This window comes from Thunnus maccoyii, chromosome 3 (assembly GCF_910596095.1).
Source record: "Thunnus maccoyii chromosome 3, fThuMac1.1, whole genome shotgun sequence".
Lineage (NCBI taxonomy): Eukaryota > Metazoa > Chordata > Actinopteri > Scombriformes > Scombridae > Thunnus > Thunnus maccoyii.
The window spans coordinates 23,328,679-23,347,262 of NC_056535.1; the positions used below are offsets into that span (position 1 = coordinate 23,328,679).

The 18,584-nt window shown below is 41.8% G+C and overlaps 2 protein-coding genes across 2 annotated transcripts in view; one reads left to right on the top strand and one right to left on the bottom strand.

Moving 5' to 3' along the window:
• LOC121894741 (tubulin beta chain) overlaps positions 1–1,196 on the bottom strand; it is a 49,204-nt gene extending 48,008 nt beyond the window's left edge. Inside the window, exon 1 of the mRNA XM_042407566.1 lies at positions 716–1,196. The gene's annotated coding sequence lies outside the window, so the exon portion shown is untranslated. The remainder of the gene's footprint in view (positions 1–715) is intronic.
• On the top strand, positions 110–15,516 carry ipo9 (importin 9). The gene is made up of 24 exons (XM_042407563.1): positions 110–413; positions 3,070–3,131; positions 3,311–3,397; positions 3,514–3,715; positions 4,667–4,755; positions 5,127–5,213; positions 5,470–5,589; positions 5,962–6,062; positions 6,419–6,477; positions 6,593–6,744; positions 6,834–6,932; positions 7,675–7,781; positions 7,964–8,103; positions 8,344–8,506; positions 8,863–9,089; positions 9,340–9,488; positions 9,940–10,068; positions 10,336–10,611; positions 10,788–10,954; positions 11,319–11,452; positions 11,584–11,703; positions 12,971–13,087; positions 13,240–13,316; positions 14,530–15,516. Exons 1-24 carry the CDS (start codon positions 254–256, stop codon positions 14,638–14,640), a joined length of 3,135 nt encoding a protein of 1,044 aa, XP_042263497.1. The 5' UTR covers positions 110–253; the 3' UTR covers positions 14,641–15,516.
• The last annotated feature ends 3,068 nt before the right edge of the window (positions 15,517–18,584 follow it).

The following is an 18,584-nucleotide window of genomic DNA, read 5'->3' on the forward strand; positions in this document are numbered from 1 at the left end:
AACTAAAGCGTTTCCCCCACTCCACAAGAGGGAGCCAGAGTTTAAAAACAAAGACAGACACAAACACGCACACAAATACACACACACGCACCCAAAAAAGTGTGCTTCCTCCGCTTCCTCTTGCTAAACCCCGCCTCCACGTTTCCATGCATTGGCGCGCTTCGCCTCTGTGGCCGTGGCTCTCTGCTCCTCCCCGCGTTGTGGTGGTGGTAGACTGACTCTGTAGCGGGCTGCGGGTGAACGCACAGCAGGCATGAGTGCGGTGGGTAGTGCTCGGTCCGGTTCGGCCGCCGGCCCGGTCCAGCAGGGACTAAAAGAGGCTCTGATCGAGACGTTGACGGCCATCCTGTCCCCGGTTCAAGAAGTGCGCGCCGCCGCGGAGGAGCAGATCAAAGTGTTGGAAGTGACAGAGGGTGAGTGGTAGCCAGCGGGCGTCTAGTTTGGGGCAGTTACGGTGGCTAGCTTCGCCGGGCTGCCTACACTCAGTAACGGCATGGGGCCTCTGCGGAGAGAGGCACCATGCGGGCAGCTGTCTGCTGCCTTCATAGTTGCTAACTTTGACTGTGTTGGCTAACTAAGGTTGAGGAATAGCTAACAGTCAAAACGTTAGCCGGGGAACAGTCTCGGCTCCCGGTAGCTAACGTTAGGCCATACTGTCAAGAAGTTAGAGATGACTAATGTAGCTTGAAAGCTCATGAAAACGTGCTGTCCTTACCTCGACTTCTGGGTGGTCGTGTTCCCCTCTGACAGCCCGATGTGATGGGACAAGTCACAGCTAAACTAACCGTTAGCTAGTGAGTACTGTTACAGCACATGTGGAGTGTGCGGACCCCGGCCTCATCTGCACAGCAACAGGGTTTATTCCTCAGCCTCCCCCTTCAAAGGAAAAAAACCCGTTCCGTTAACGATATATTATGTTATATTGACCGTTAATGTGCTGGGGTGTAGCGGTTAGCTAATTATTGTCACTATAGCAACAGTAGAATCTAATAACGTCACATGGTAACGGGGGTATGACAGCAGCGGTCCTCAGCAGACACCGTTAGCCTCCCGAGGTAACTTACTGCTGTTGTAACATCTTAGGAGCGACAGTATTTGTTCAGTTTGTTGCTTAAAACTTGTTAGACTCCCAAACTGACTATTAATTGATCCCACGGTCACTATGGCAACTACTGGATGCCAAACTGACATATTTTCCCGCGAAGATGTCTCCCTAGGGGGGCTTCTCCCGCGGGTCCCGCCTAATCTATCACATTATTGAATTAAATATGTGTTATATATGTGCTCTTCCTCGCTCCTCCAGTCTAAGGTGTGTTGACAGAGTTGGAAATGATGCACACATGCCGGCTGTAAATGGAAAATAATGTCAGCAGAGTTGCACCTTACTTCTCATATTAGTCATCATTTAAAAACAGTCAAAGTGTTATGAAGGTGTCTTCAAGCCCTGAAAAAGTCTATTGAAGTATCTGAAATTATATCCAACGAGGCCTGAAATGGTTTTCAATGCAGCTGAATGCAGTGCATTTTATCTCATGGAGTGCACTTTGCTTCAAGTCTTAAATTGTGCCTTTTCTTAGCACACTTATGACAGAAAAAGAGAAATTAAACCAATTAAGCACTGTCTCCTCTGGCAGGCAAAGTAACAGTTGAACAGCCCGTCACTATTCTGTTCCTGTTCAGCAGTGGCAGAATTGGTCTATTTTCTGTCAAAATGGCCATTAAAGGTTTCAAAATCAAGATGATGGATTTGCAGGGACCTTGGATGTTAAACATAGTGATATAATCTATGTAATAATATCCATATCAAACTACTGTCATTTAATTTGACAAATAATTCAATGGGATGGATGCAGGGTGCAAAATTAACTTTTTTGTCCACCAGCTAAATGGCTAGTGAATGTTCAAAACTTCCAGTCACTTGCATATTTCACCAGCGTTTTGCTGGTGTCTGGTGCTAATTTTGTGCCCTGGATGGATGAATGGATGGATGGATACAGTACGTAGTGGCTGTAGCTTATTCTCATTTCCATTGTCTGTCCTGCAATCCTCGTGCCCCTGGTCAAAGGCTAATTGTGCGCGCTGTCTGGCGGCTGTGCTGTAGTGTCGCAGCGAGGCTGACCCTTTCCGCTGGCCCCTCTCTAAGGCAGCCGCTCAGTAGGATTGTCAGCACTAACATTGTCTTCTGGCGCCTGATGTCACTCTTAGTAAAACCCAGTCAGAGAGAGCTGAGGTTGATGCTGATCCTGAACTCTGTGTTTATCTCTCACACTCTGCATGCCTGTCAGGCCAGGTTCAAACCAGCGTGTGCTGTTAGCTTTAAAGCTTGTGGGTTATAGCACTGTATTAAGCCTCAGATCCAAAATTATGTTATGTCGTCACTTGTTGTGGTTCAGAGGCTCTCAACAACATACCTGCACATTCGTTATGTTCAGCTCCAGCTATGAGACTGTCACATGTTTGTTTGTTGGACTATATGTTTTACAAAATTCTGCTTGTATATTAAAGCTTTTTCGTGTTTTCTCACTCGGTATCATCATCAGTTATCTTGGGTTCCCATGAATTCAGCTGGGAATGTCCCACTGTTTTATCGTGAGGAACATTTTTAAAAATAAAAACATAAGTTTTCATGTTTGAACAGGAAAAGACTCTTAAACGTCAACATGAAAACAAATGATCTAAACCGCTTGAGATATAACAACAACTTTTATATATTTTAAACACAAAATAGTGGATTCTAGTCAGCTTTTGCCGTAATCACAGCCTTTGTTGATACTGTAGATCTTTGCATATTGAGATATATGAGATTTGGTTTTTAGTTTCTCCTTTTTAATTAGTCTAATAATCATTATATCCAAACTGTGATTCAGTGTTGTGGAAATAAAGCCCTCAAAAGCCTTTTGTTATCAGTTAAGTTTCATGATTCCTACCTTCATCCCATTACTCGATATGATTCCCGCGTGTATCTGACCGGAGTAAGCCGTGCTCTGAGCTTGCTGTTATCTTTCACTGTGTGCTATAAGCTGGATTTTTATTTTCTTAATTAATTAATTTTTGTCCTCCGTGTTGTAGAGTTTGGTGTCCACCTGGCAGAACTCACAGTTGACCCTCAGGGAGCGCTCGCCATCCGTCAAGTGAGTAAAGGGGGGAGAAAAACCCAAGTAGACATCCTTTGCTTAGACATCTTTTCTGACATTATTGATCGTGATCTGTTAATGTGTTGTACAAATATTTAAACTGCATGCATTACTGATGTGCTACTTAACTAAAAGCACCTTCACCTTTCTAAGACTGTGTTGTTGTGTGTTTGCAGTTAGCATCAGTCATCCTGAAGCAGTATGTGGAGACTCACTGGTGTTCCCAGTCTGAGAAATTTAGGCCTCCTGAAACCACAGATCAGGTAAAGCATTCTTCACCTTAATACATTTCTTTTGTCTGCTGCTGGCAGAAGTTTCAACCTTTCCTCACTCTGACCTCAAAAGGATTGAAGCCAAACTCCTGCTCTCCCCCCTCCAGGCTAAAGCTGCCATCAGAGAGCTGCTGCCGGGTGGTCTGCGAGAGGCGATCAGCAAAGTCCGCTCCAGTGTCGCATACGCCGTGTCGGCCATCGCCCACTGGGACTGGCCTGAGGCCTGGCCGCAGCTCTTCACCCTGCTGATGGAGATGCTGGTCAGTGGAAATGTCAACGCTGTGCACGGGGCCATGAGGGTCCTCACAGGTATGTGATGATGTACACATGAACGCACACACTACATGTACATTCTCTAAAACATGTCGGTAAATCCTGAGAAAACGTGACCTAAATTTGATGCAGTGAAGATACTAGATCATGAGAATACAGTTTAAGTTATTTTTCACAAGTGGAAAAGTAGTTTTCACTGTTAACATTCTGAAACTACCATCATCAATGCCAAAAGATGAAATTTTAAAGTTACAAGAAATACGCAATTTACATCCATTTCACTTTGTCAGGGATTTGAAGAGAAACTCCAGTTCAGCTATTAGATGCATGATGCAGCATTAGAGCTCTGATACATCTGTTTATACACGAGCATCAACGTGTTTATATCACTACAAACCTACATTCAGCTCAGAGTAATTTGAGTTTAAACTTATATTCGCTAATAAATGAACACCGTTTTTAGTCATTGTTTTGATAAAATTATAACAATGCTATTTTAAAAAAAACTTTCTAGTACATTATAGTTGAAAAATATCTATGTATAGTAAGTCTCATGTTGCCTTAACATCCCAAATAACTTACAGTAAAAACAGAGCTGGTATCAAATCAGTGCTCAGTATTCAGAGAAAAAGTGGGCTTCCTCTGTATCTGTCAGTGTGTGTTGTGTTGACCAAATGTCATGTTGTATTTTACATGGAGAGTCAGGTGTCAAGTTCATGTATTTGTAAATCACTTTTCATACAGTGGTTGTAACTCAGGGTGCTATACACATAAGAAAAAACATTAAGAGGCATTTAAAAAATAAGACATTAAACTGCACTTGCACATTAAACATAAAGGCCATCCTATTCTTCTGTTTCTTTTGAAGTCGAAATAAAACACAAACACTTGAATCCCCTTGTGGAATAATCATAATTTGAGCAACAAATACATGTTTTATCTTCTTTCCTTTTTTGTTTATGCGATGATCTTTTCGTTTGTTTCTAGAGTTTACTCGGGAGGTGACGGACACACAGATGCCGCTGGTGGCTCCAGTCATCTTACCTGAGATGTACAAGATCTTTACTATGGCCGAGGTGCTGCGACAACTCTTGTGTAACAATATATGAATAATGTGAATAAGAAAGGAAAAGATGATATGCATTCATTGTGAAGAGACATTTAGGAAAGTCTGTGTTCTCACATGTAAGCTGCATTGAGATGCAACGTGAAGCAAATGTCTCTTTGAACTATTGTTTATAAAAAAGGGTTATTTAATGCAGGTGTCTTTTAGGTTCTTTTTGTCTGGATACACACATTTTGTCAACATGTCAGTGAGAGAAAGGAGTGTTTTTTTTGTCTGTACTACTTTGCACTACTGGGAGCCTTTTATCATAACTATCTATTAATTGTGGACTTGCATTTCATTCTTTATTAGGACTCATTGTAATATTCCTCACTGTTGCAGGTGTACAGTATTCGTACCCGATCCAGAGCGGTGGAGATATTCACCACCTGTGCCAACCTCATCTGTGCTATTGAGGAGCTTGAAAAGGTGAGGAAGTTACAGCAAGACGTTTAATTTGAATTAATTGTATTAACGGACGTTTTGACTTTTGATTAAACCTCTTTTTGCAGTGGAAAATGAATTTATAACAGAGGATGGTTTGTTTGTTATAATCACTGTTGTGCTGCTCTAGTTACTCCAGTATCACATTTATGTTTTTATTTTTTGTATAAAGGAAGTGACATAGATGAGTAACTTGTCGATACTGTGTTTTTATTGTAACTGTGTGTGTGTGTGTGTGTAGGGTGCAGCCAAAGCGTTGATCTTCCCTGTGGTGCAGCAGTTCACAGAAGCATTTGTACAGGCTCTGCAGATGCCTGATGGACCTTCATCTGACAGCGGTCTGAAGATGGAAGTCCTCAAGGTGAGAGGCCGGAAAGAGGCTTGGAGTCAGTGTGTAGTGTGACTGTCTAACGTGTCAAAGTATCAACAACAGAAACTTGTAGGTTGAGCTGTGAATGAGGAGATTAATTATTTTATTTCCTGCAGTTTTTATGAGTTTAGAAAAGATAGTGGCAAAGTAAAACTGTTCAAAAATAAACACACAAAATATGAAGTTGTAAAGTCTGTAGTCATTTAACAAAGTATCTCTCATACTGTCTGTATGTTTGAGCTGTAGTGTGATTGTGACACATGGTAGTTGTCACTTATATAGCTGGAAGTAGAAATCATAAGATTTATAATAGTTACAATTGAGGCTTTAAATCTGTATTTCTTCTTATTCTCCCTCTTCCAGGCAGTGACAGCGTTGGTAAAGAACTTCCCCAAACCCATGGTGTCGTCTATGCAGCAGATATTACCCATTGTATGGAATACACTGACTGAAAGTGCCGCTTTATATCCTTTACAACACCAACTGTGTACCAGCTGGTGTCATGCCGTTACCATCACTGCTGTCCATAAATGCTAAAAGCATTGTTGCATACATTTGGGGTTAAAGAACACTACTAAACTAGAGGGTTGACTTCCTTTTAGACACACTTGTGGTCTGAGCTTGTGTTGTTTTTGATAACAAAACTGCCGTTTGTTCAGCAGGATCTTTTGCATGTTGCAGTGGGTTGTGATGGACACCTATAGTAAATTCTACTTCCCTAATAGACTGTGCATACATTTTCTATTAGACTGAATGAACAGGACAGGAAAACCTGAAACTGAGGAGACTGAAATTGAGTGTTCCTTAACCACATGTTCACTTATGTTAGAACAGAGGTCAATGACACAGAGGAAGTGGATGATCCAGTAGACTCAGATGGTGAGCATCTGCTCTCACTGCTTCATATAAAATGAGCTTGACAGCAGTGACCATGTTATAAATTTACTTGTAAGAGCACCTTCTCAACTGTGTTTTGGTTCTGTTTTTTTTGCAGGTGAAGTTCTGGGTTTTGAGAATCTGGTGTTCAGCATCTTCGAGTTTGTCCACACGCTGCTGGAGAACAACAAGTTCAAGAGCACAGTGAAGAAGGCCCTGCCCGAGCTCATCTACTACATCATCCTCTACATGCAGATCACCGAGGACCAGGTGAGAAAACGACTGCAACACATGTGGTTGAAGTTACTGGGTGAGTGAATGAGATGAGATGATTTTTTTTGCCCTGTTGTTTTGTTCAGATCAAAGTGTGGACGGCGAACCCTCAGCAGTTTGTAGAAGATGAGGATGATGACACCTTCTCCTACTCTGTTAGGATCTCTGCTCAGGACCTGCTGCTGGTGAGAGAAAAACATACAACTCTTACTCTAAAGTCACAACAATGCTGCATGAATATGCAACACACAAAATGTGACTTTTTAAAGCCCAAATTAAAATAACTCCTTCACTACATCTCACCCCTTCTTCATCTTCTGAAATCAATCTCTACTGGTTTTGTGTAATTATATAGATATGTGATTTTTGCTACACAGAAAACCATCTTTAGCCTGAGGGGTATCTGGATCTTCCTCAAAGTTGATGTTTCTCATACCCACTGCTTTCCAAACTGATCATCAGAACCCAATTTTCGTCTCATAAGAAACAAAATTTTGCATTCAGTGCGTTGTCCACTAGAGCTAGAAGAAATTTATATAATTTCAGTTTTGCGTTGCTAAGTACAGATTGCAGAGGATAAGAGGACATTCATGCCTGCTAGGTGATTTTTTTTTCTTCATATAGTCCTGAAGAAACACACTGTCTTACTCTCCTCTTTCTTCTCCTACACACACAGCCTCCGCAAACTCCGATGTCAGCTGCTAACCTGCCCTACTCCTTTGAAAGGGTCGTTTACTATGAACAGTGTGCACGTCTGTATGCAGAGTTTAAACATAAGAGGGCTGAGCAGTGTAGCCTACATGTAGAACAGGGCTCAGAAAAGTCCAGCTTTGATAATTTTGCAGTGGTCTCATTAAAGTACTCGCTCTGGTCCAGCCTGAGAGTGTGTATAATGCTTTGACTTTGACCTTTGACTCCTGCTTGCAGGCTGTTGCCACGGAGTTTCAGAATGAGAGCGCAGCAGCGTTGGCAGCGGCAGCGACCAGACATCTGCAGGAGGCAGAGCAGGCCAAGAACAGTAGCAATGAGCACTGGTGAGGAGAGACTCCTGCTGTCTCTACCCGACTGTGTTTCTGTGTCTGGTCTTTTGGCTTTGTGGACTCTGAGCATCTTCTTTTCTTGTTCTTTGTGTCCGTTGAACTTACAGTGACAATATGCACATTATGTAGGTGAGACAAATCCTCAATGTCTCATGTTTTGTTTTGTTTTTTACCAGGTGGAAGGTCCACGAGGCCTGTATGTTGGCTCTCGGCTCAGTCAAAACCATCATCACAGAGAACGTGAAGAACGGTCGCATCCAGTTTGACATGCACGGTTTCCTGGCCAGTGTTATCCTGGCTGACCTCAACCTGGCAGGTGAGTCCTAAACTGACCCTCAGAGGGTTTTACGTGAAGTTTATGATACAGATGACTTCATAGACAAACATACAGTCGGACCTAAACTCCACAAGCTTCTCAAAATATTTCCTCGAGATACACAGCAGCAGTAAGATCTCTGACAAAAACTGACATTTATAATGCATTTCTATAACCAATAAAAACAAATTAATTGTTTCTCTCTCCAACTTCGTCCTGTTTTTGTTTTCTCTTGACCAGCGGCATCTCCGTTCCTCCTCGGCCGGGCTCTGTGGGCGGCCAGTCGTTTCACAGCAGCCATGTCTCCTGAGCTCATCCAGCAGTTCCTCCAGGCCACTGTCAGCGGCCTTCATGACAGCCAGCCGCCCTCGGTCCGCATCTCTGCGGTCAGGGCCATCTGGGGGTGAGCAAGATGTGTTTTGAACTGTTTTTATCGCAGCCACCACCCATATACAGAATCCTTGTGTTGTTTTAGTGATCTCACACAGCAAGCATGAACAGCTTTATCAGAAAAGCCGGAGACCACAGAACAGGCTCAGGCATAAACAGGAACATTTGAAATCGGACAGACTGACAGACTTTAAGGCTGAACACTACTATACATGGTTTATAGGCACATATTATTTTTTTGATTCATTTTAAAGTTCCAGTAAGTATTTTAAGAGTTAGAAAGTGTTGGTAAACAAACATTAAGATATAAAAATGTTGAGCAAATACTTTATATTCATGGATGTCTGCTGTCAATACGTCGTTCTCCAGATACTGTGATCAGCTAAAGCTGTCAGAGAGCACCCATGTCCTGCAGCCCTTCCTCCCCAGCATCCTGGAAGGACTGGTCCAACTTGCCGCCCAGTTCAGCTCCGAGGTGCTCACCCTCGTCATGGAGACGCTGTGCATCGTGTGCACCGTCGACCCGGCCTTCACCACCAGCGCAGAGAACAAGATCTGCCCCCTCACCATTGCTATTTTCCTTAAATATAACAACGGTATTACTCACATCCTCTCTGTCAGACTTACAAACTACTGCTTTATTCAGCTTCATTCATTCGTTTGTCTTTTATTGTTCAGCATGCGCACGGATAAGCTGGACTAAGTGAGGGATAAACTGGTGTTGTGCCACATTTTTCTCTTAGCAAAGTGCAGCACTTTTTCGCTTGATGCTTCCCAGAGAAAACATAGACATGTCACGTTAGTGTCTTATCTTTCCTAAGGTCCTGTCTCCTCTCTTCTCCTCAGACCCTGTGGTGGCGTCCCTGGCTCAGGACATCTTTAAGGAGCTTGCACAGATCGAAGGCTGCCAGGGTCCCATGCAGATGCGCCTCATCCCCACGCTGGTCAGCATCATGCAGGCTCCTCCCGACAAGATTCCCTCTGGACTCTGTGCTGTAAGTAACAAGTGATACAAAGAGACACAAAGATGTGGAGAAACATCACAACTTCCAGAAGGAGCTGGTGGCACAATAATGTGAGCATGTTTGTTGCCCTGCTTGAAGAGAACAGTGACGGGGTCTTTTTTTTTTTGGTCCACAACAAGATAACTGTTGTCCAGATTGTCATAATATTTGGTAATTAAAGTATTAATCCTAGAAGGATTTGTTTTGATTTTGGGGCTTCTGACCGTTTGTCATGGGGAAATTTGTGGGTCAAGGGGAAAGTTTGAACTGATGGTGACACAAGACAAAGTATATAAAAAACAAATGGTCAGATTCCATTGAAATTTCCTGCTCTTCGATAGAAAAAAATAAAAATATTTAAGGTGCACTATCATCAATTTTTCCTCAGATTCACAAAAGAATGACCTCCCTTCCTCTTTCTTTCTCTCTCTCTGTTCCACAGACGTCCATAGACATCCTGACCACAGTGGTACGCAACACCAAACCCCCTCTTTCAGAGATGCTGGTGTGCCAGGCTTTCCCTGTTGTGGCACAGTGCACTTTACGCACTGACGATAACACTATAATGCAGGTAAACCCAACAAAGTTTCTTTTATTTTAGTAGATTTTTTTTTTAATGTCATCCAGACATGAGCACATGTACTCTCATAATGAAGACTAGTTTTGAATAGAAAACATGAAGAAAGAAAGGAAAATGAGCAAAAACATTGCATTGATTATGAAACTATAATATGTTGCATGTTATTCACTCAAAAATGCTTGATGGAAAGTCTATCATCTGTGATTCGACTACCTTCCTCTCACTCCCCCTCCTTTGTCACTTTCGTCCTCCCTCCAGAATGGCGGAGAGTGTCTGCGGGCGTACGTCTCCACAGCCCTCGAGCAGATCGCCCAGTGGAGGGACGAGCAGGGAAATAGCGGCCTCTGGTACGTCATGCAGGTGGTCAACCAGCTGCTGGACCCCAGGACCTCCGAGTTCACGGCTGCCTTCGTGGGCAGGTTGGTGTCTACTCTGATCTCTCGGGCGGGCACCGAGCTCGGAGAACAGCTGGACCAGATCCTCCGAGCGATTCTGAGCAAGATGCAGCAAGCTGAGACTCTGAGTGTCATGCAGGTAAGGAAGGAAAGATGCAAAATCATTTATGCCCTGTGATTATGCAGATAGGTCTTTGTTTTTTTGTTGCTGTATCAGTTCCAATAGATGCAGTTATCTCTCCATCTGTCACCACCTCAGTTTTTTTTTTCAGCTTTCCTCCATCTGCACTTCTTTTCTTTTCTCTCTCTCTGCAGTCTCTGATCATGGTGTTTGCCCACCTGGTTCACTCCCAGCTGGAACCTCTGCTGGAGTTCCTGTGCAGTCTACCCGGCCCGACGGGGAAACCTGCCCTTGAGTTTGTCATGACAGAGTGGATGAGCAGGCAACACCTCTTCTACGGACAGTACGAGGGTAAAGTCAGGTTAGACAACTTTTTCAATAATCACCATTTTTAGTTAATTATCGTACTATCAGACAAACTCTACAAACATTAGCGTCGCTCACATCCACTGTTTACAGTTTGTGATCACTCTGATCAATATTTTATTTATTACTCGCATCAGAAACGTGTCATCAAGCCCTCCTACGGAGCAGAGTGGTGAAATTTTGTGCAATGGAAACATAATGTGAACAAACTGCTGGTACTGTGGCTCTTCAATTTGATGATATTGGGCCTGGCTTTAGGTGCTAATTCATTGACAGTTTTTGCTGCAAGTATAGCTCTAAAACAGAGTTGTGCTTGCCATATTTCTCAGACTTTTGTCATCTTTGTTTTTTTCCTGCAGCACGGTGGCTCTCTGTAAGCTGCTGCAGCACAGCCTCAACACTGATGACAAGCGTCTCCAGGACATTGTGGTGAAGGGAGAAGAGATCTACAGCCCTGAAGACGGCATCCGCACACGCTCCAAATCTGCAAAGAGTAAGGCGCCAAGATATGACCTCATAGATACTGTGATATTAGATGCACCACGGGACAGTGCTTCAATCATGTATCGCTGTTAACACTGAGCTCTGTGGTGTTTTTACGTTTACTGTATTTCTCCTCCATAGATCCAGAGCGATGGACCAACATTCCTTTGCTAGTGAAGATCTTTAAATTGATCATCAATGAACTGTCAACAGTGGTGGAGGCAAACGCAAGCAGGGTGAACGCAGCAGACTGGAGTCAAGGTGAACACAAATACTTCTGTTTAGCTCATTCAGCTGATGAGACCTTCACTTTAGAGACAAAGCAGTATTTGGGGGGACATGATGTAACGGGGTTGCATATTATGAGTTTGTCTAAATGTAAACTTCTGTTCTGCAATTAGACAGCTTTATTGATTTTTGGAAATCGATTTACTATATTTGGCGTTAAACTCAACCAACTGACACAATAATCAGTCAATGATGCATCACCAAGAGATTCTCACAGTCGGCAGCATCAACTGTTTTTGAGTAGTTTAAATAAACCTGTAGCACAATAGATGTTACTTTACTATATAAATGTGTAAATGCAGTCTTGAACTGCAGATGCTTCACTGTGGCTTCTCACTGCATTTGTCACATCATCACAAGTTCTTAGATCAGCAAATACACGATTAGCTAAGAAATAGTCTGAGTGAATTTGTCATATTGCAGGTGAAGCCACTCAGGAGGTTTTTGGGGCTTCACCCCATGGACCCCTGATTGTGGCAGATTTGGTTGATAAGTTGCAAGGGATGCACAATATTGGATTTTTTGCCAATATCTGATATGCCGATATTTTCCATCTCATTTTTGCCAATGCCGATATATGCACACCTGGCTGAGGAGACTATTATGCATGCAATCATAGATTGTATGATAAAGAAAGACGATATATGAAGGAAGAACTTAGGAAGACTGGAGTCAGCATTAAAACTTTAATGAACCTGCCAAGTGGGTGGGGCAGTAGAGTTTTCTTTGAGTTGAGACAGGATTAACGTGTAGGATTTAATCTCTGGTCCACATTTGGAAGCAGAAGGTGACGGAAATGCACCTAATACGCAGATGCATGACCGCTGTTATAAACCAGAAAGAAGAAGAATTTTCAAACAGAGTGGTACATCCAGCTCCTGCACGGACTGTTTCACACTGACGGTCCCAGTGTTTCCTCTGCAGGCTCCACTTCAATCAGATGCCCAACAGACCCGCTGCTTCTTCCCATTTTAACTTGAATAACAAACTGGGGCTCGGTGCTCCGGTAGGATCCACATGGAGGATCCAACCGGTTGGATCCACACAGAGGCAGTGAGAAGGCAACAAATTGGCCTGTTATATCGGCAGAAATGTTCATTTCAGGTCGATGCCGATATTTATTTTTAAAGCGTTTATCAACCAATACGATGATGTGCCGATATTATCATCCGTCCCTAAAAATTGCAAACTACAGAAAAGGTTGTCAGACATTTTAGTCACCATCTACTGTTTGTCTCAGATTCCAGTGGTATGTGGGAGGAGCAGGAGGAGGGAGAGGGGGAGGATGAGGAGGACGAGGAGGATGAAGGACTCCCAGGGCAGCTGCTTTCTGATCTCATCGCCTCCAACAAATACGGTACTACCCAGCACCTTGTATATTCCTGCGTTCTATTTTCATTTCCAATTTCATGAATATATAACACTTCATGCCGATACTGTTATAGTGGCTTTTCTTGTTTCTGTTTATCACATTAAGTTTCTTAAATATTCATGTTGGTTGTTTTACAGATGATGATTATTACGAGGACGATGAGGAGGACGATCCAGATGCCTTGAAAGACCCCATATATCTGATTGATCTGCAGGTACAGATGCTATACTGTTGATTTCACATCTTATCTCAAATAAAACCATTAGTGGGACAACATGGTGGGTTAAAAAATCAGAACAGTCCTTCATCTGGGGGATCTGTATTCAAGCACCTGCCAGATTTACTGGAGGCTTTGCAGCGATATTCTGTATGTGAGCTGTAAATGTTCCTGTCGTAACACCAACACAAGTGTTTGCAGTGAGGAAAATAGATGCACAAGTAAGATTACAAATCGGTGTGAGGTTGAGCTTAAATGTATTTATTGTCATAATAACCAATAAAATATCAGAAATGATTAACCAACTGCACCAGACATGGCTCCCATCAACCCTGAACACCACATGCAGTGATTGAGAGTGTCTGTAAACTATTTAAAAAGCGAGCAGTGGAAAAGGCTACAAGTGATGATGAATGATTAAAATACCCCCCAAAAAACCAAATAATTAATTTAACCTTTAATTGAAAAATGAGAGATTGAGCCTCAACATCAACAATTCTAGGATCACTGTCTTCTATTAAAAAAGGATTGTAAAAATATCAATTTTTATATAATTAACAATAACAACATGACGATTGGTGTCAATACTGGTGACTGTGGGGTTACATCAGACAAAAAAAAAGACTGGGAATCACTGAACTTGTGATATTGTAACAAATGTTAAAGGTTATCTGAAAGTCTCTATAAATGTCCCTCAGAATGGCTGCTGTCATCACTGCAAGATGCAGCCATGATCGCCAGCAAGTCAGGGAAGCAAGAGAGTATTTTCTGTCCTAGAATGTCAAGTCAGATCAGAAGATGCTCCAATTAAATGTTTGCTTTAGGGTGAAATGGTGCCAGTGGATTAGTCTTTAAGGATAAAGCACGCAGTTTGCTCTTTAAACTGCTGATGAGCAACTTCTGTTTGATCATGCAACATTATTTTCCAGGACTTGTATTCATGTCTTGTTGACATTCCTTCTTTTGTGGTCAGTGGTTTCTTACCTTGAACAACTGCTTCCTGTTACATCACCATCAGATCCAAGTAGAGCTTCCCTCCTTGTTCTTTACACAGTTCAGTAAATGTGAACCTGAGCTCGCCCGAGCTCGGGCCTCGTCGTTCCACCGCTCTCCCTGTGTCGACCTGATGCAGCGGTCATTTCCCTGCAGGCATCAGCTGAGTCATAGCATCATGGTTGACTTGTATCTGTATCATCTGTCTTTCCCCCAGGCTTACCTGACGGACTTCCTGACACAGTTCGCCCAGCAGCCGTGTTACAGCATGTTCTCAGGCCACCTCAACAACGCCGAGAGACAAACGCTACAGTCTATAGGCCTCTAGCCCCGCCCTCTGCTGCTCGACATCTTCTTCATCTACAACGCCCCCAAAACCCTCTTCTATTACCCCATCACTTATGCTCTCATGATGAATTTAACAACATAGCAAAAAAAAAGAAAAGAAAAGAAACTTGAGTATGGGATTGATGGGCCTGGCAGAGGAAGGGGGACGGGATGGGAAGAGTCAAATGCACTTACTGGTAATTCCCCTGTTTCTCCATACTTGTGATGGGATGAAGGACTTTGCAGATGTGAAAGTGAGGAGGATGAAGAGGTGAGAGACTGCACAGGTCTGCTGCTGAAGAAGGTCAGGTCAGTCTGGGAGGGTGGGGGGGTGGTGGCATGTCTTCTCGCCCTCCTCTGACGTTTAGGAGTAACTTCAGGCTGGACGAGAGGATTGAATAAAGAGGTCGAGGCTTCACAGTGGGACAGGTGAATCATGAGATATGAACGGACTATTTTGCCATGTCCTATTTGTAACTTAGCCCGTTATTTTTGTGTTTCTGTATAAACGGAGTGAAATGCAACATGGAAAAACACTTCCTAAAGACTTTACATTGATCGAAGGAAAGTGGTTTAAAAAAAAAAATCCTGATCTTTGGAGAGGGAGAGAAACATTGGCGGCCTTATAATCCAGAAAACTGTTTCTGACAGGAAATGAAAAGCTCTTAGACCAGTGGTTCCCAACCTGAGGGTCGGGACTCCCACAAGGGGTCGCTGGATGATGGGACAGGATAGGATACAGAAAAAAAAAACATTTTGGAGCTTGTAAGCAAGTGTTACCTCCTCAAGCCTCCAGAAGTTATTCAGATAAAACAAAATAAGTCCTCTTTCTAGAGCTGCAAGGTTAGTCGATTAATCGATCAGAAGAACATAAATCAGCAGCTATTTTGATATTTGAATAATCCTTTTAGTCATTTTTAAGCAAAAATGAAAGAAAAATAGCTGGTTTCAGCTTCTCAAATGTGATGATTTATTACTTTTCTCTGTCAAACATGATGAGAAACTGAATATCTTTGGGTTTTGGACTGTTAGTCAGACAAAACCAGACATTTGAAGATGTAACCTTGGACTGTCTGGAGCTTTTAATGGATATTTTTCACTGTTTTCTGACATTTTGTGGGCAAAACAATTAACCGATGAATCACAAGAATAATCGGTAATTTAACTGGTAGACAATGCAACGTGTGATGAGCAGTCACAGGTCGACTTTGCTGTATTCTAAGGGGTCACAGGCCAAAAAGTGTTGGGAACCACTGTCTTAGACCAGCTGTCATGTCTCGGGTACGGTGGGTATTTGGTAATTCACACTGTTGCCATGGTAATTCACAGCCTTGTCATTTCCTTGTACCCATTTGAAATTTGGGGTTAAAAGATTTCTAAATAAAAGTCCCGAAAGGACAACATTTCCATATCTGCTTCTAGATTCCTTTTTTTTTTTTTTTTTTTTTAATCTCCCTGATCAATAAATAAAATACAGCTATTTAATCACATTCATTAAAATTTGAAATTTAAGATATGTGTTAAAATCATCATTCATACTGCCTCAAACTAACTTCTTTGTGCTGCATATTCTTTTTCCTATGTGGAAAAAAATTAAAACGGCATTCAAGGTGTTTTAGTTTACAATAAGTTTGCACCACAGATTTACTGTACTTGGTTATGCACTGCTTTATCCATTTGATGTTTCATGGGTTCATTTGATTTGAATTAAAAGGTTCTTTTGGTCAAAATACCAAAAACACGTTTTACACTGAATAATTCAACATAAACGAATACGGTATACAGAAAAATAAATTGTAACATGTGCTTGAGGCAGAGATAACCGATGTTTTGCTTTTCGGTTTCAAGTTTAGGAGTGTTTAGGCGGTATAGTTCAAGTATGTCACATCTCACAGCGAGCAAGTCCAACTCAGACATTGTTCAGTCCTTGTTTTGTCCTGATAAAGTCTGGAACAATGAAAGAAACATGAGACAGAGTCAGACAGTATATGTATAGCTTCACTATAGACCTTGCATTTTTAATTATTAGTATTATAGTGTGTGTGTGACTGAATTAATAAAGTAGTCGTAGTGGAGCTTAAAGGATAGGATTTACAATTTTTCAAGTCTGTCTTAAAACAACAGTCAGGTGCACATATGAACACTGAAAGAGGTTTTCCTCACTGTAATCATTCCTCCTGTTCATACTGGCGGTTAAAAGATCCCCTTCAAATGTGTTTTCAGTATAAGTGATGGAGGCCAAAATCCACAGTGTGTCCACACAGTAATTTAGTGCAAAAATGCATTTTTAAAAGTTTATCTGAAGCTTATATGAGGCTTCAGCAGTCTGAGTTAGTCTTATCAAGTGGATATCTGCCATATTTAAAGTCTTTTTAGCATCAAATTCCCTCTTTGTGTTTCCCTGTTGAGCTGTGGTGGACGTATAGTAACAAAAACAGGGACTTTGGCACTGAGAAGACAGTAACGTTGAAAGATATCTACTTGATTTGACTCCTTTGGACGGCTGAAGCTTCATATTAGCTTCAGATAAAATTTTAAATACATTTTTTTGCACAGAAGGAGGCTTGTGGATTGTGTCCCTTAGATTGTAAGTGCATTATGAAGGGTTCTTCTAATGGTCAGTATGAACAGGAGGAATGATTACAGCAAGACAGACTTGAAAAATTGTGAACCTGTCCTTTAAAACTAGTTTGTCTCAGTGCTATCCATCCATTTAACTTATTGAATAACGATTCATGAACAATACATGAAACAATTAAGAATGTGTCTTTTCCACAGAGGATATTTCGACACGTTCAAGTTGGAAAAAGCACAGGTGTAGATAATAAAATTGATGATGGTTGAGGTCTATTTAGCTCCTTCAGTTTCAGGGTCCTGGTGTTGTGCATGCTGGCTCACTATCACACTGTCATGGCTTACAAGTCAAAAAAAAATAATAAAGGTGATATCTAGTTCTCCACAGTCCTCAGAAGAGGTCCAATCAGGCTGAAAACATCTGCTTGTATAGCCTGTAGTAGTTGTTGTTTATTTATGCTCTCCCTCCTGTTTTTAGTCATATATTTTAACATTTTCTTTTATGTGAATAGCCTCTGAAAACTTAAAACTCACTCACAAACTCACATTTAGCATCTGCAGATTCTGCACCAGGGGGAGCTGTGAGCAGCTGCTAGCTTTTCTCTGCCTCCATCATTAATCATTAATACAAAGATGGACTCACTGCCGCAGCCTCACGCAGAAGAAAGGGCAACTCGGAATTGTTTGCATATATCTTTTTTAACAGTCAAACCAATGAATGTACTTTTTTTTTTTTTATCCCCTACAAGTAATAGACTTTTAAAACGTTTTGTTTTACACCATCACAGGCTATGTTTTAACACTTTCTTCTCACTGTGTAACATTATGAGGAGCAGTTCTTTATCAGGTGCATAGTAAAATCCAGACCATGTCAAGTCTTTCTCCCTCCACCAGGGTGGGGGTTAGGGTGGGGTGGAGGGACGCCTTGACCTGCAATGGGTCTCATGGTGCATTCAGGGCTCGTCGTAAACTTACAATTTCTTAAACTTACAATGTTACAATTATAAAACTAGAGCAAGTTATTGAGGTTTGGCTGATTACGGTTTAAGAGACTGTTAAAAAAAGTGCTTGTAGCAAAAACAGCCCATTAAACCATACCATAATCCGGGTTAACCATGTGTAAACCGAATGATTTAAACCTACAACGATTATCCTAAGATACTATGAACACACTCAAACCTATTTCATATGTGTTGTGCTGCAACAATTAGTCTATTATTCGATTAGTGAATTGAGTTTAAGCTTTTTGTGTCATACATGATAGTAAACTGAATATCTTTGGATTATTGACTGTCAATCAGACAAAACATTTGAAGATGTCACCTTTTATGTGTTTTTTTTTTATCAACTATTCTCTTACATTTTATTGAC

Coding starts and splice junctions, on each gene's coding strand:
- ipo9 (XM_042407563.1), top strand. CDS start 254: ATGAGTGCGGTGGGTAGTGCTCGGTCCGGTTCGGCCGCCGGCCCGGTC. Junction 10,955..11,318: donor CAGTACGAGGGTAAAGTCAG/GTTAGACAACTT, acceptor TTTTTCCTGCAG/CACGGTGGCTCTCTGTAAGC. Junction 13,317..14,529: donor TATATCTGATTGATCTGCAG/GTACAGATGCTA, acceptor TCTTTCCCCCAG/GCTTACCTGACGGACTTCCT.